Here is a 17707-nt window from a genome sequence, read left to right on the forward strand (position 1 = left end):
CATCAGAATATCAGGTTAAAGAGAATACCTAAACTGAAAGGAGGCCAGAAAATCCAAAAGAAGGCTAAATGACAAGGAAAAAATATCAACTTTAGTTCAAAAATTGGGAAAGAAATTAGTTGATTGATTTTTCTTATATCTTCAGTTTGGTAACTTTCTTCAAGCTTTAATTGAGCTTTCTGGCCATTTTCTTCAATATATATTTTTGTTGTCATTGTTGCTTTATTCTCTACCTCCCTTACAAATGATTAATTATTTTTCCACACTGATGCTATAGGATGACAAATTCATATCTAACCATAATCTTTTGGAATTAATTCTATTTTATTTTCTATAATATTCTAGGAAAGCCTGTCCCTACACTTTAACTATAAATTGACTTTTTATTTATAACTTGTCTCAAATATCTCAATTAGGTGAATTCACTGTGAAGTCTCAGTTGGAATTGCAATAGTGTATAATTATAATTTTGTCTACATATTTTATTTTATTTTATTTTATTCATTATTTTTTTCAAGGCAATGGGGTTAAGTGGCTTGCCCAAGGCCACACAGCTAGGTAATTATTAGTTGTCTGAGGCCAGATTTGAACCCAGGTACTCCTGACTCCAGGGCTGGTGCTCTATCCACTGTGCCAACTAGCCACCCACTTTGTCTACATATTTAAAAAAATACAGAAAGGCTTTAGAGGGAGTTAGGTATCTCTATAGAGAAAGATAGTACAGTAAATAGAATGTTTGGTATAGAGTCAGGATTACTAGAGTTCAAATCCAGTTTCAGAAAGTTACTATGTGATCCTGCACTAAAACTGCTTGCTCAGTTTCCATTAATAAAAATGAGGATAGTAACATCATCTTCTAGGTTGATATGAGGATAAAATTAGACAATATTTATAAAGTGCTTTGCAAACTTTGAAGTACTATAGAAATGCTAGGTATTGTCATTACTATTATAGAAAACTTTAATAATATAATTTCATTGATGGAGAGATATTAGATTTGTGATTTGCTGTGAGTATCAAGATCAAAACTTTTATCTGTTTAGTACTTCTCATACATGTAATGTTAAATAGTCAATGGTTAATTGTTTGATAGTAAGTTAATGATTCACTATTTAACTGGCCTTTTGTTTTTCTGAGATATTTCTGAGTTTTTATTTTCAACTGTGTTCTCTTATCATTCTTAGACATGTGACTATTGCACATGCCTCAATGTGTAAACATATTTTATAAACCAAAATTGAGCTGTCACAGCAGTAAGTTGGCATAGAGGAAAGAGAGCTGTCCTTATGTTCAGGAATGGATTCAAGAGTTGGCTCTGGTATTTATAAACTTCACAACTGTAAGAAAGACAATCTGTCTGAAATATTATTCCTTTAGTAAAATTAGGTGTTGTTTATTCTTCATTGTTGAAGAGGACCAATGACATTTCAGGGTGGTCTTGATTAAAGCATAAATTGGATTTAAGTAAGGCAGAATTGCACAAAGTTGTCAACCTCACTCTCTCTTTCAGTCATCAAAGTTCAGTGGCAAGACAAAAATCAGGATGACTGTCAATGGCTCAGGATGCATTGGATGACCTTGACATCTTCAATGTCTGACCAAACTCTAAGCATTTCATAGCATTTGCTTCAACCATCTTCATGACCATCTGTATAAATTTTGTTCATCTGTCTATCCCACCATGGGAAATCTCATGCTTGGGATAAATATCTCCTCTAATTTACCCAGAGTTTTGAGTTACCATCAATCTGGTTCAACCCTCTGATGGTTTTGCTGGTAGTTGACTGCTGCACATACTACAGCTTCTTGAAGTCACAGGTAACAGTTGAGTGGCAGGTGAAATGCCACTATATATGCCACATAGATAGATGAGCAGCCTTGAAAAGGTCTCAGTAAGCCATCACACTAGAGGTACTAGCTGTCCGTAGACACATCATACACCCCATGTTCTATATGTCTTACTGAGTTATAGAGAACAAAATATCATGTGAAGTGCTTTAGAAGTGTGAATTATTACTACTAACAAATAAGTCATGACAATAATGTTATATAAAATGATAGACTTCTTTCAAGTAGATGCATTGATGGCTCTTTCAGTTATAAGTTTGGACTGGACCCATCATTTCATTGTTACTATGAACTCCCAGATGAGGAATCTCTTCCAGGTGGGCACCTTCTCTGCCACTTACATACTGTAAGAGAGTTATCTGGGATGTTGATAGACTAAATGATTTGCTGAGGGTCAGAGATCCTAAGCATATCCGAGGCAGGATTTGAATCTAGGGGTTCTTGGTTTTGAAGTCAGTTTTCTATTTAATACTCCATGTGCCTCTCTCCTTCAATTAAGGAGAGGTCAAATCACTGAGATAGCCAGAATATGGACTTCCTACTATATATTTTCAAAATGTACTTTTAAAGCATTAGCTAATTAATCCTATTCTCTCCTTTCCAGGGTCTTGCCAAGGAAACTGATCTTCATTCAGCAAGAGTGAACATTGTGTATTTTCTCCAAGCTCTCCAGCCTACTCCTTCCTTCCCTGTCACCTCAGCAGGTAATTTGTTCTGGAAACTTAAAGAGTCTCATGACTAAATCATGGTGAATAGGCTCCCTGTTGCTCTTGAGCTAATGAGGGCAGGGCAACAAAGGAGATGCACTTTTGCATACAATTTTATTAGTAAGTGGGAACAGCAGTGTTTGCTGAGCATCATTAGCCAGCATAGGTAGGCAGCAGCACCAGGCATTACAACATCTTAAGGAATTTTAGCAATTTGGGGTGGTATTCCTCTCTCTCTCTCTCTCTCTCTCTCTCTCTCTCTCTCTCTCTCTCACTCTGAAATGAACTCTGGTATTTTTACAACTTTCATAAAACTACCAAATTAGTTGCTACTTACTATTGGCCACGTTCATTATAATGAAGCAGGCGATCTCTGGACATAAAGATATATTCTAATCTTTCTCCTTTTTTTGGTATCAAGAAACAAATATTGGAATACAAGCAAACCTCTATAAACAAGGAATGTATCTAGCAAACAGACACTGTTGAAATAGTTAATCTTTTGAAACTATTAAACTGTATAGATTCTGTCTAGTCTACTATGCAATCCTATCTAAACTAATGTCTCCAAGTTATGCCACCAAGCTCTCCTAGTTATACATCGTAAATTCATTAAGGTTGCCTTCAGTTAACAATGACCCTAACTCCCAGTCAAGTTCATGCCTTTATCTAAGGTACTATAAATGCTTAATCTTAATTTAAGGTTAATCTATAATTTTTTTAGCTCCTGCAGACATCTGCAGAAACACAATCTTATGTCACACTTTAGACCATTCCTTAATCTCTCAGGGGTCACCCTAACTGCTCTCCTAACTCTTCCCTGCACAGTAGGTAGGTTACACTCCCTATAAGAGTTTTTCTCACCTCCAAACTGCTAAACTGAGCTGACTTTAGCTAATCAGTACCCCCGTTTACTTACAGCTGTTTCTCCTCTTCTTTCCCACATTTTTCCTTTATTTAACTATGTTCTCACCAACCCAATTTGTATCTGTTTCTTCTTTGCTTAAACTTATTCTCTTCTTAAAAACTCACTTTTTACCTTGCTAAAGAACTCTCTGAATGAACTTGTAATTTTTTGCAGTAATCTGTGAATAAAATTTATTTCTTTTCTTACCTTCCTGAGTCAGAGAGCCTGGTGATTGCTTGATAAAACCCCCTCCTTGAAGTCACTCATCCAGCTTCAATCCCAAAGGCAAAAATGATGAATACATATTCAAGGAGTACTTTATAACCTCATCTCATTTGATGCTTCCAATAACCATGTGACGTAGGTCCTCTATGTAACATTTTTATTTGTTTGTAGAATGGTAGGGGTAACTGGTCCATGATCAAATAGCTCAGGGCTGGCCAAAATGTGGCCTACAGGGTGATTTTATGCAATCCTTCTGTGGATTAACTAAATGCTTCAGTAAATGAAGCTAAGCTACCTCAGAGTAGAGGTAGCTTATTAAAATGACAAATGAAAACATATTATCTACAGTTTAAATAAAAAATTTTAAAAATAAGCTTGGACAGCCCTGATAGCTCACAAGTATGAAAGGCAAGATGTGAATCCAATCCTTCCTGATATTGGGTCCAATGCTCAAAAAATATGTTATACTATCTTTATAAAAAGTACATTTTATCCTTATATTTCCTTGCCTAGGAAAGCCCAAGTGCAATAAATTGAACATGACAGATTCTTTCTAACCATAAATTATATGTACCTATTACTTTCATACAAGGCATATTTTGGAGTTAACTCATTTTGAGACATTTTGGTTCAGGAAATTTGATTGTTAAATTTTCGTTGTGAGTATTTCTCAACAATCAGCAAAGGCTACAAGTCAGAACTTAATTTGTTGATTGTCTATTTTTCAGAAAGTGATGGAGAAAATATTAAGTCATTTAATTTTTTTCTAGAGAGATGATTGTTAAACATTTAACTACAAGGATTCTCCTGATTCATGCCTTCCTTGTAAGTATACAAAGTATTCAAGAATATCAGCAAAAGTAAAGTATTTGATGAACCTTTGCAGTAGAAATCTAAAGGATCTCAGGATATTATGGGGGAAAAAGTTGACTTTGATTAAGGAGACCTTATTATTTCATGACTGTAGTTAATAACCTGCTAATTGATCTCCTTTCTTCAAATTTTTTCCTATTTCATTAGATATTTATCACATTATTCTCAGGCTATATATATATATATATATATATATATGCATAATTTCATCCTAAAAATTCCTAAATTTATTGAATTTCAAATCCCTCCCTGCAGTTGTCTTGGCAACACAACATCAATATAACCAGTGGGTTGGAAGTTAAGTGCCCCTGCTATACTTCAGTATCAAAGTGATCTTCCTAAAGTAGAGGTCTGACCATAACATTTCCTCTTCCACCATTCAACAAACTCCACTTGCTCCATATTTCCTCAGGATCAAATATAAAATCTATTGACTTTGAAAGCCCCTGATAACTTCACACATTCCTACCTTTCCAGCATCTTTATACCTTGTTCCCCTTCATTTGTATTCTGCCATCCAGTGATACTGGTCACTTTGTGGGTCATCACTCAGCACACTCCATCTCTAAGCATTTTCACTGACTGTTCTTCAAGCCTAGAGTGCTCTCCCTCTTCCTCATCTTTGCCTCCTATCTTCCCTGACTTCCTTCAAGTCTCAGCTTTTACAATTCCTAGTCCTCCTTAACTTTATTGCCTTCCTTCTGAGACTACCTATACACATAAATATGTATATATATATATATATATATATATATACATATATATTTGTAAATACATACACACAAATATATTTGTATATATGTATATGCATATCATTTCTACATGAATGTTTGAATTTTATCTTTGTCTCTAGATATTTGATGGAATACAAAACCTTTTTTGTCAAAGTTCCTAGAACATAGTAAGAGCTTAATGAATGCTATCTGGCTGACCTTGTTTTGAATACCACTTTGTGTTAAAATTGCATCTTTTTTTCTGGTGCCCCTGACACTCTTGTTCAGTTAGTATAGTATGTAAACTTAGAAGTAATTAGTACAAGGTACTAATAGGAAGTAAAATTGCAAAGAGTTACCTTGAAGTGCTTGGGAAGACAAAAAATAGTTCTTAGTTTATTTTCTATTGGCATTAACAGATGCTATGTAGCAAGGTTTGTCTTTTGAATGAGAGGAAGCAAAATTTAATTCTGTGACTTGCCAGTGCTTCAGCTCTCAGTTTTCACAAAAATTACAAACCTAGGGCAGGCAACTGTAAACATTCCTTCAAATCGACTTATTAAGAGAAATTTATTTTGGTGCTTGGGGGAGAGAGAGCAGTGAGAAAGAAAGAGAACATAAAGTGGGCATAATGGGGATGTTGAAGTGATCAAGAGATCCCTGGAGGTAAAGGCAGATAGGGGGAGAAACCATTGTAGCTTCCCATTTTAATTAATTTTTCTTGCTAACTAGATATTAAGCAAAATTGTTTCCATGATAATGAATGCATATACAATGGCTCAACTCTCTGGGATAAATTTTGTGATTGTTCTGTTTCAACTATACTTCTGGTTGTACTTCTGGTTGAGGATCTCAAGATAGTGCATACAAATGTTCACATTTATCTTTGCAATAATTTTCTGGGGGAATGATGGGAAAGGAAATGTTTGTATCATATAGACAAAAAACCCCAGTAAAACTTAAGAAGGGTAAATGATCTATGTCCAAAGTCACCAATAAAGTAAATAGCAGAGATTATTCTTTAGGTTTCTTACCCAAGGCAGAGAAAATAGCTGCAGCCCAGAACATTTCCCCCATTAGGGCAGGAATAAAGATGAGTCCACCCATGCGCTTCCCATATATTTGCTGAAATGGATCTAACATTGTCACATACCCTTTGGAACGCATGGGTTTTGCAAAAAACAGACCACCTAAAACCAAAACATAAGAAACAAAAAGTTTTAAAAATTTACTATGTAATTATTATCTGTTATAATTTTATAGTTTTTTATATCTAGATAAAGTGTATATAATTTCCCAAGTCACTCCAATATTTTCTAGGAAAGTCATAAAATTGGTGAATAGAGTAATCAGAAAAAGACAGGATTTTCCCAGGAAATCTAAAAGCACAGAAAGATGGTGGAGCAGAAATCAAAGTCTAATATAGTTTCTGCATGAAGTTTAATCTGAAGAATTTAGCAATGGAAAAAATAAGAGCTGCAAAAGTTCTTTCTATTAAAATTACACAGATTGCCTGTGGAAATGTTTTAATATTCTAATACTCAACATATAGTATTTGCATTTTCAGGATATTATTTAAGAATTTTGTTCTTAATGTCTTCAGGAGGTTCTGATTCTAGGCAAATATCTATGGCTACAAATTCAGGATAGTTGCAGTTCTTTTTTCTCATAATTATCTTGTTTCCCATTTATGGGGTCCCTTGTTTAAATTAGACACTTAACTGTATGCAAAATCTATGTGTATTTGAAGATAATTTGATGATTCTAATTGTTAAAATACTAATGACATTGAAAAAATAAAATGAGATAAAACTCATTGAATCCTTAGCATTCTAGTTGTCATCTTAGAAGAAATTATTTGAGATTTTCTATAATTAAATGATTAAATTGTGTATGCATTTAAACTCTGATGCTTGCAGATCTGTGTAAATTTTTTCTCATTTCTATATTGTGTTTGATACTCTATAAATATAATGTAGTTGTGAGAGAGTCAATCTTGGAGTCTAGAGGATTTTAATGTTGTGTTTCTTTGTCAAATATTGATATGAATATAACTAAGTTATTTGTTCAGTGACTCCAAGCTCCAGATGATTCTCTCAAACAGTTAGTTCAGAATAGTTGCAGATTTGCATTGGTAGAGGGATGTTCATCATTAAGAGTTCCCTTAATCAATCCAGGCTAGACCTAAAAAAACCTCAATGCATACGGAGAAAGAAAAAGACATAGATTTCTGCAATCATAATTATTACAACTTTTACAGTGAAATGCATAACAATTAAAATATGATTTCTTTTGTTTGTTTGGGTTTTTTTTAGGTTTTTTGCAAGGCAAATGGGGTTAAGTGGCTTGCCCAAGGCCACACAGCTAGGTAAGTATTAAGTGTCTGAGACCGGATTTGAACCCAGGTACTCCTGACTCCAAGGCTGGTGCTTTATCCACTACGCCACCTAGCTACCCCAAAATATGATTTCTTATGCATCTAAGCTAAGAAAACAAAGAGGACACAACATGCATTCCACCCAACTTAATGGGCAGAATATTGAGAAAGTTAATTTCTGTCTCTCTGTGTGTGTCTCTGTCTCTCTTTTCTCCTCTCCTTTACCTCTTTCCTTTCATTTTCATCTTCTCCCTCTCACCTTTTCCTTCTCTCTTTTCCCTTCTTTTTTCCTCTATGCATAGAGATAACAGGTAGCAGCAGAATAATGATTTGGGCCCCCAATTTACTAGGAGGGAGAGATTTAAGTTTGAGTGCACTGAGGGGAATTATGCAGTGATTGGAGAAGTGCTGGAAAATCTACTCTTCCCTATCAATAATCTTCTATATCACTATATGCTAGTGAATTATGGTCCAAGATTACTGGTTATTGACTTAAAAGCTAATGGAAAGGCACTAAACAGGCTGAAGCATGCCACCAATAACTTGTGTGAGAACAATATATAAGAATCATCCAAAATAAGAGGTAGGCCAATCATATAGTAAGAACTATATGAATACAGATAGAGAGTTGAGATGTTTGATTTTGACTTTTAAGAATGAAAAAGCCAGAGGAAGGAGTGTAGTTCATACATTACTTATGTATGAAAAGAAATATGAGAGTTGTGAATGATCAAGTTTAGAAGGATTCAAACTCTGTTAGTGGAGAGAATGCCCACACTAAGATCATTGATCTTACCTAAAATCAGGCTAAGTGAGTATCCAATTGGTGCTTGTGCCCAAGCCAAACCATAATTGGGTACATAAACTGCCTCAGCTGTCCCATTTATATAACCTCCTCCAACCCAAGTAGCTGAAACAGAATGAAACAACAGAAAATTAAATTATATAACAATACAATCATTTAATATTTTAAGTGGCCATCATTTTAATTCATTATATAACACAGGAAAAATATGATACTTACCAATAACTTTTAAAAATTTCCTTTAAAGGGAGATGTCTAGCTATATTCATCTCAAGGTTACTTTTGTCATTCATAAAAGAAGGATATTTGAATTAATTGACCTTTAAAATTTCCTCTTAACTCTTCATCTGTGATGTTATGATTCCATTTTAGTACAACCTCATCCACTTTACATGTTTGCTCTCTCCTTGCTAGTCATCATTACTCTGAAGTAGGAATGGTTTCAATATGACTGTTTTTATGTTGGATCCACAGGGCTGTGCCAATCCAAAATGCATCAACAAGATGTATTAAGCACCTACTACTTTACTAAGAATTGCAGAAAAAATGTTTTAAATGGAATCTTAAATTTCTCCTGTCTGTTACAATGTTGATACTATTTTAGAATGAAAACTTCTGCTGATTTGAAATCCTTATATTTTGTGCTAAGAATGTAATTGTGCATGAAATGTTTATTGAGATAATCCTTATAATTTTTCAGTAGAACAATTGTCATTGTGCCAGGAAAGAATATAGTAAAAGCTTCCTGAGGACAAGGGCGTCTTGGTTTATCTCTAATATCTAGGATAAATTTAATGTTTGTTCAACTGAATAGAATTGAAGTTGGTTCCAAACTTTACTCATGTTATATCCTACGCTTACATTGCTCTCCTTCCCAATCTCTGCCCACTGATATTCTAACAATTAATTAATTCTCCCTACTATATATTACCCCATCCCCTCCCACCTCCATCTAGAAAAACAGTTCAAAGGATCATAGAATTAGAACTGAAAAAAAATTTCTAACCACCTACTTCAATTCTCTCATTTTACAGATGAGGACACTGTGGCACAGAAATTCCAAACAAGGTTGAAATCACTGAGACAATAAACACCAAAGCCATCATGGCATTCATATCATAAGAACTCAAACCATCTGTTTCCAAACCCAAGTAGGACTCATTCAATCCTACTTGTCTCTCTTAATCTGATCTCATTGAATTTTATATTTATATTTAATTTGCATCCTATTTATCTATATAAGTGTCAACTTGTACTGGATTATAAACTCATTGAGGGCAAAGTCCTTATCTTATTTATGAGTTTATTTCTTTTGCTTCCAGTTATAGCATGTGATACTTAATAGTTTGATAAATATATAAAGAGCAATTGAATGAATTATGCTTAGTATAGTAGTAGGGTCAATACTTGTGCTATGTAACATGAATTAGAAATATAGATGATGTAATGGATAGAACCCTGTGCTTGGAATAGAAAGATCTGAGTTCAAATTTAGCCCCAAACATTTTCTGGGTGTGTGCCCTTGGGCAGGTCACTTAATTTCTGTTTGCTTCAGTTTCTTAACTGTCAAATGGGGTTGATAATAGTACTCACCTTACAGAGTTGTAGTGAGACTCAAATGAGATCTTATTTGTAAAATGTGCTTAGCATATTGCCTGACCCAAAGGAGGTACTATGCAAATATCATCATCATCATCACTATATGATATTTTAAACTTCTAAGCTAAGGATTTTTTGTTTGTTTGTAGACTATTTATTCCATGATCAAAAGATAAATAACATTTCCTTTCCCTAGACAATGATCACGTCTATTCTTAAACCAAATGTTTGTAGTGCAATAACAATGAATTAGCTTGAAAGTAAAGGCATGCTTGGAGCCACCTGAAGCATATCTGGTGCCAGGAAAGCTCTTGAGATGAAATAATTATTTCAAAAAAGACTAAATCAAATTATATCATAAGAATGAAACAGCAAATTAGATTAACATCAAACAACATATATTCACATAAATATTCATTCACTCAATAGATTTTTAAGTATATACTCTATAGTGCTTTAAAGCTTGTAATTTTTGTTTTCCATATTTTCCCTGTATTTTAATTCTTAACTTCCATGTTCATTTGTAACTACAGTGACTAAAACCAATGCATTCAAAATGATGTTATAGATCTTTCAATAAATCTGACCAGCAGAGAACATTTTATTTTTCCTTTCAAGTTTCTGCTGTCTTAAAATCTCTAGAGCTTGTGATATATCTTCAAAACAGTCTGTAGAAGTCTAGAAGTCTAATTTTCTTAAAGACTTTGGTAGTAAGTTGAATTTAGAATTTAATGTATTTTTAATTAAAGACATGACAACACCATCTCCATTTTTTGAGCACACACCAATTAACTTCAATTGCTATTTCAGCTACATTGTTAATTGTTCAGTTATTTCATTTCTTCTTCAACTCTTGGTGACCTTATGTGGGATTTTTGTGGCAAAGATATTAGACTGATTTGCCATTTCCTTCTCCAGCTCATTTTTACATATAAATAAAGTGAGATGAACAGGTTTATGTGACTTGCTCAGGGTCACTCATCTAGTAAGTATCAGAGGTTGGATTTGAACTCAGGTTTTTTGAGTCCAGCCCTAAAGTTATAGAGCACCTTGAACCATCTAGTTGCCTTTATTGTCACCTACACCAGTCAGCTAATAATTAGTGACATGATATGTGTATATATATATATGTATACATATATATCCCATATGTATATATCCTATATACATATTCAAGATGCACACCACACATATACACACACTTATATGGTACATTAAAGCTTACAAAGTTTGCTTTATGTATGTATATGTATTTTTTCATATATGGATGTAATACACACACATATGTGTGTATGTATTACTTACTTGCTCATGGTCAATCAGCAAGTGTCAGAGGTTGAATCTGAATTCAGGTCTTCTTGACTCTAGCTCCAGATCCATGGAGCACCCTGCACCTCCTAACTGCTTTTATTTTCACTTATGTCAGTTTGCTAAATAATAATGAGTGACATGATATATATATATATATATATATATATATATATATATATATATATATACAGATATCCTATATACATATCCCATACATATTGTGCTTTAAGTCTTAAAAAGTTTGCTTTATATATGTCTATATCTTATATGTGTATAAAATATACACACATATGTGTGAATCTAGACCTATATCTATGTCAGCTATAATTATTAACATCATTATTATTGTGGCCCAAGATTCTATTAGAGAAATTCAAAATAACATTCCACGATATTATATATCTCTAGTTCGTGTTATTTTAAAAAGGTAAAAGCAATAACAAAATAGATTTCCAATTAGTTTCAATACCAAAGTTTCTTTGTATAAAATGAGAACATTTGAAATGAGTTATTTGATATAGAGTAATATGTCAATCATCCTCCCTGTATTTCAACCTGACCCTGATCCTTTTTTTCCTGGGTTATTAACTTATCAATATTAAGTAATATTTTTTCTTCTTCATTTCAAGGTTTAGTCATACAATTTTTCATCATGGCGGTCTTTTTGTCCTTTAGGCTAAAATGAAAATTATTGACATTCTGATTATAAATCATGATTATATACTTTCAGTTTGGTCTTATTTTGTTTATACAAAATTCTTCATTTAGACATTTTGATCAAGCAATAGAAATATTTTCTCTATGGAAAATTCCATATACTAATATTTAAAAAAATACTATCTATTTCCAGAGAGAACTGATGAATTGTGTGTGCAGATTGATGTATAATTTTCTTTTTCTTTATTTTTTTGCCTTTTTTGAAATATATGACCAATATGAAAACAATATTTTGCATGGTTTCACATGTAATCACTGATATCACTGTTGCCTTCTCAGTGAATGGAAAAGGGGAAGAATTTGGACTTCAAAATTTTAAAAAAGTGTTGAAATTTATTATTATTTAGTTATTTTTTAAAGAAAACAAACAAAAATAAAAAATATTCCTTATGTGATTGTAAATAATGAGCATGAGAAGTTAGAGGGGGGCAAGGAATTTTTTTAAACTTTTATTTTTTAAAGGCATAGTTACCTTCCTTGAAGGGTAGATGCAGAATGGCCAAATGATTGCACGATTACTTAGCAAACCTAACGTATAAATTTTAAGATAAAGCATAATAGAATCATGGACTATTTATGTTATGAGAAAAAAAGGAGGTCCTAAAAATACTTCTTAATATTTAAAAAATGATTAGAAACTCAATATTTCAACAAATTCCTCAGGAAAATGTTTAGCAAGAACAAATAGAGCCTTTCTGTGTATGGTCATAGTAAATCAGTAGGTGCTTAATCCATATCCTACCCTTTTTATCCCCAATAATGTTTATTGATCTATGAAAGGTGTGGTCCCAGGACTTTAAAACTATCTAGGATATTTGTACACACTAGCTGTATAAACATCTGAAAGATGAATAATTGTGTTCAATAAATTATTCTAGAATATTTATGCTTAAGCCAGACAAAGTCAGATATTAAGACACAGATATTTTTCGCCAACTAAGTCATGGCAACATAATTATGTTATGTAAAATGCATATTTTTAATGGTATTTCAGAGTTGGTATTTCTCAGTTGGCATTAAGAGAAACAAGAAAAGACTCAATGTAAGAGGAATTGCAATCATTTGAAAAAAATTAATTCAGTATAGATTTTGAAATGTTATTAGTTATAAGTGAATGTTTGTGTATCAAATATTGTTATATTCAGTGCTTTTTTCCACTAATTTTCATTTCTTTCCTGAAATGACATTATGGGAAAAAGGAAGAAAAGCTGGACAGTACTTTAGAACACAATGAATTGTTGAAGAAGGAAGAATGCTCAAAGTGGAATTTCTGCTAGGACATTCCCCAGTGGTTCCCCCTCTTTTTTTCTGGCAATACATATCTTCAAAGATCTAACATTAGTGCATTATATTGATGAAAGGAATTTTCATTTTTTAAAGTAATTTCTAATTCAAGAATATTATTTATATATTAGGATTTCAATTCAATGGAAATGTTTGCTCCTCATTTTATCTGTTTAGATTTTTTAAAATGGCAAATCAATTACTAATATTCATTGACTTTTGTCATTTAAAATTTTACTAAAAAACAGTATTACCCTAGTATCTACTGGTATAACAAGTCCCAATTAGTTTCTTCTTTATTTATGGATATTCCAAGAGCTGCTCATCTTAATTTTGACTTTTTAAAACTTTCATTCACCTCTTAGTTTTCTCATTTTTTTCATTTCATCAACTAAAACCCTGATTGAGTTAAATTTAAATCTATGTATCCATTGATATTCTACTAAGTAATTTGCATGAAATCAATTTTGCTATAAAATTCATAGTTTTAAACCATTTTGAGTTTTAAAATTTTTAAACAGTCATTTAGACCACTAGAATTTTACTAGTTCAGACACAAAGAGGGCCTCCTTCAAATCAATGAGTACATCACTATATTAAGTTACAAAGCATAACACAGAAAGCCAAGAAGATGAAAGGTGAAATCTTGGTACCTACCAGTCATGGTAAATCCACCAACTAGCAAACCTATATCTCTGCCACCAACTATAATCGCTTCACTGCGTTCTTCAGAATTGCCACTGTTCTTGGTTTTCCACGCAGCCCATATCCCAACCATCAATATCAGAAGATAAAACACAATAATAGCTATCAATCCTTCCACATGGAATGCCATCTTCAGCTAGAGATCTTGATTTGTCTCCTAGATTGGCTATTTCAGTAAGGATTCTAAAGAAAAATACAATAAAAATTGTAATGCATTAATATAATTATTCTAATATTAATTGTAATACATGATTAACTGAGAAGTTATTTACATACCAGGTGATGATGAATGGTATAGTCTCCATAGCTTAAAGAAACATTGTATTGAGAAAAGGAAACCTAAAACTCAATGTCATTGAACATGATTATAAACTAGATTTTTTTTAACCAAGTAAGAATTTTACATAGAAAATTAAGTTGGAAATATTTCTTATTTACTGGTCTTTCAAAGAGAAAGAACCAAAGAACCTTACCCTCAACTCACCAAGTTTGTAAGAACACTTGCTAAGAATGACTTGATATAATTTTATAAGTAATTTTCAGTAATTTTTATCCTAGGAATATTCTGATATATCTCACTTGAATAAGAATTGCTCGAGGCTGTTCAATTAGTGAATATATCAGAACTTTATATGCAATATGAAGCAAACATGTAAAGCCTTAAAAACAATTTGATCAATATAGACTAAACCCACTTAGGAAATGTCAAATATACCTTAAGAAATCATTTCTATAGTTGTTCACTACCTAATGATAAAGAATCTCCCCACCCCCAGTCATTGAGAGAAATTGAGAGAACCCCCCCCCCAGCCTTTAACATGGAATGCTTTCAGAAAATCTCTTCATGAAAATGGGATTGTCTTTTAAGTTGCAGAAAGTACAGAAATAAAATAAATTCCTAAAACCATCGGAAGTCTCAAAACATTTGCAGTCGAAGGGACCAATTCGAACTCTGTATCTCTCAGATTTTTTTTTCTTTTAGATGACACACTGTCATCAGATCAACCAAGTAGATTGCCGAGAATGCACACATGGAGGTGGACACAAAAGCACTTTCCTTATCTAGGAAAGAACTAGACCAAAGAAAGGCTGGGTAAAACCTATCTCTGGAAATTAATCGGCAAAAGTAGTTTCCTTAGATACTCATTCCTATATTTCTATATACCTTCTTCTCCCAGCCGCTCCTCGCCCTGAGATCTTGTTGCACACAACTTCTGACTCCCTCCAGTGAGATTTTGCTCCCATTCCCTCCTGTCCTTTCCCCCTTTCCCCGCCTGCTCCGCAGTTTCTTTGTCTCCACGCCTCCCTGAGCCCGCACCAACCTGCTAGATCTCCATTCTAATGGAGAGCAATTTATCCGGGCCGAAGAGGGTGGAGAGTATGATAGGATCTCTCCCAGAGACCCTTTAAAGGACTGAGATTGAATCTGTTCAAGGCGCTTCAGCCCCTCCTCAAAGGGGGCTCCCGAGTCCAGTGTGGGCGCGGGAAGGCAGAGCCTTTGGTCCTACCTTGCTTCTCCCTCCCTTGAGAGTCTTCCCAGGAGATGCTCGGGACTCAAGCCTCTTGCGGATGGCTCCTCCAGGAGGAAAGAGGCGGTCCACGGTGGGCTCCTGGGGGCTGAGGGCTCCAGAGGAGGAGACTGGTGACAGCCCTAGAGGCAGCGGGAGCAGCAGCAGGTCTCTTAGAGGAGCCTCCCGCTAGTCCACAAGTATCTCTACCTCGAGTTTCAGTCGAGTTTGTGGGTGTGGCACAGGGTTCTGATCTTTTCCTGGGGAAGACGAGACTCGGATGGTTGGGTGGCACTGAAAAGTGCTGGGCTGGGGGGTTCCGTAGATTAGACGTAATTGTCAGACCAAAGAAAGCATCCTTTCTTTATAAGGGGAGGAGAAGAAGGGGTATTCGTCAGAGCCTGGAAGCCGGACGTCAGAGAAAAGTAAATGAGAGAGGACTTGGGGACAGCGCCAGTCTGGGGCACTCGGGGTGGGCGAAAGGTTGAAAACAAGGGAGGGAGGAAGAAAGGAGAAGGGCGGGTGCCAGGGGAGGGAGAAAAAGAGAAGGAGGAGTCGTTGGATGAGGGAGGGAGTAAAACCACTGATGGAGAAAAAGAGGGATTGTGAGGAGAGAATAGGCGACGTGGAAAAGGAAGGAGAGGAGTGTTTGGGAGATGGACAAGTCCCGCAGTTCCCCCACCCCAAGGGGTCGTTCAGAGAAATAGTTAATTTCCAAGGGAGCAACAAGTGAACAGGTGCAGCCTCTTAAGACCCCCTAACTTTCAACCTTGCTTCAAAATTTCCTTGCCTTTGCCCCCCCCCCTTTTTTTTGCATTTGTGGATGTAGAAATTTCAGGTTCCAATCCCATTTTTACCACATAATAGCCTGGAAAAAACTCATCTATCTATCAGGGTCTCAGTTACTTCACTTGTCAAATGAGGTAATTGGACTAGATAATCCCCACGCTGCCTTGCAGATCTATATCTATGATCTCATCAGACACAGAAAGTCTTGGCTTCTGTGGGACTACATGAAGAGCAAGTATGGAACTCTCAAGGACTGGTCTTTTGTAAGAAATCTTTAGTTTAAAAGAAAGTTCTGGGAAAAAAAATCATTTTAGCTTCTCTGACCTATGGAATGTTAAAGTTGGAAGGGGCCTTAGGCATCTACTCTAGCTTCCCTATTTTTACGAAGGAGAAAATACGACTATAGAGGGGAAGGAAATTTCCAGGTCAGTCGGAAAATAAAATTCTCCCACACAGCAGTAGTAAAACAAGGAAAGAGAACAAATGATCGTTTTTGTTGGTTTTTTTTTGTGAAGGCAAAAAATAAAGCAACTCTTTTTGAAAAGAGAAATTAAAATTATCCATATATATTATAAGGAGTTTACTTTTTCAATGAGGAGTAAGTAGTAAGAGAAAAAATGCTCATTAATTAAAAAAAATTAATAAAAATTTTAGTAGGGAAAAAGAATCTGTGGTCACATATCTTTCTGGATAGCATTTAATTCTTCCTTAACTTCTCCAAATTTTTCTAAGATTTCATTATGTAGTGATGGGAAAGCAACAGAACTGTGACTTAATTGGTCAAAATGAATTGGAGGGGTAGCTAGGTGGCACAGTGGATACAACACTGGCCCTGGAGTCAGGAGTACTGAGTTCAAATTCGGATTCAGACACTTCATAATTACCTAGTTGTGTGACGTTGGGCAAGCCACTTAACACATTGCCTTGCAAAAAACCCCCCACAAAAAACCAAATGAATTGGAATTCTTTTCACAGTGGAATTTCCTTTCACTATGGAGATCTGTACCTTCAAATAGTAATGAAGGAGGTAGAATTTGAGTCTAGGTCTCCCTAGATTTATGATCAGTTCTGTATGGAGTCCTCAGGTTGATTTTCCTCTACAAAGCAAAATAATAACAAGCTCTTTAGTCCAATCAAAATATTTAAGTGGAATCCTCAGTCGCTTAACCAGCAATTTCAATGTTTTACCTCCCACATAATCACCACTCAGTTTAGATGGTCATCTTCATATTTATCTTGTGTACCCTTAAAAAAAAAACAACCACCACAGACTAAGAAACCTTATGACGAACAAACAGAAAATAAGCAAAGGTCCAGACCCATAATACGGGGAAGTGAA

The 17707-nt window shown here is 34.5% G+C and overlaps 1 protein-coding gene across 1 annotated transcript in view; it reads right to left on the reverse strand.

Annotated features, from left to right (window-relative positions):
- SLC5A7 (solute carrier family 5 member 7) overlaps nt 1-14226 on the reverse strand; it is a 42398-nt gene extending 28172 nt beyond the window's left edge. Inside the window, exons 1-3 of the mRNA XM_074192666.1 lie at nt 14024-14226; nt 8447-8560; nt 6308-6463 (exon numbers count right to left, since the gene is read on the reverse strand). Coding sequence (XP_074048767.1) covers nt 6308-6463; nt 8447-8560; nt 14024-14201 — 448 coding nt within the window. The 5' untranslated portion in view covers nt 14202-14226. The remainder of the gene's footprint in view (nt 1-6307; nt 6464-8446; nt 8561-14023) is intronic.
- Between the last annotated feature and the right edge of the window lie 3481 nt (nt 14227-17707).

The sequence above is a fragment of the Macrotis lagotis genome, chromosome 6 (genome assembly GCF_037893015.1).
Source record: "Macrotis lagotis isolate mMagLag1 chromosome 6, bilby.v1.9.chrom.fasta, whole genome shotgun sequence".
In the NCBI taxonomy this organism is placed as follows: Eukaryota; Metazoa; Chordata; class Mammalia; order Peramelemorphia; family Peramelidae; genus Macrotis; species Macrotis lagotis.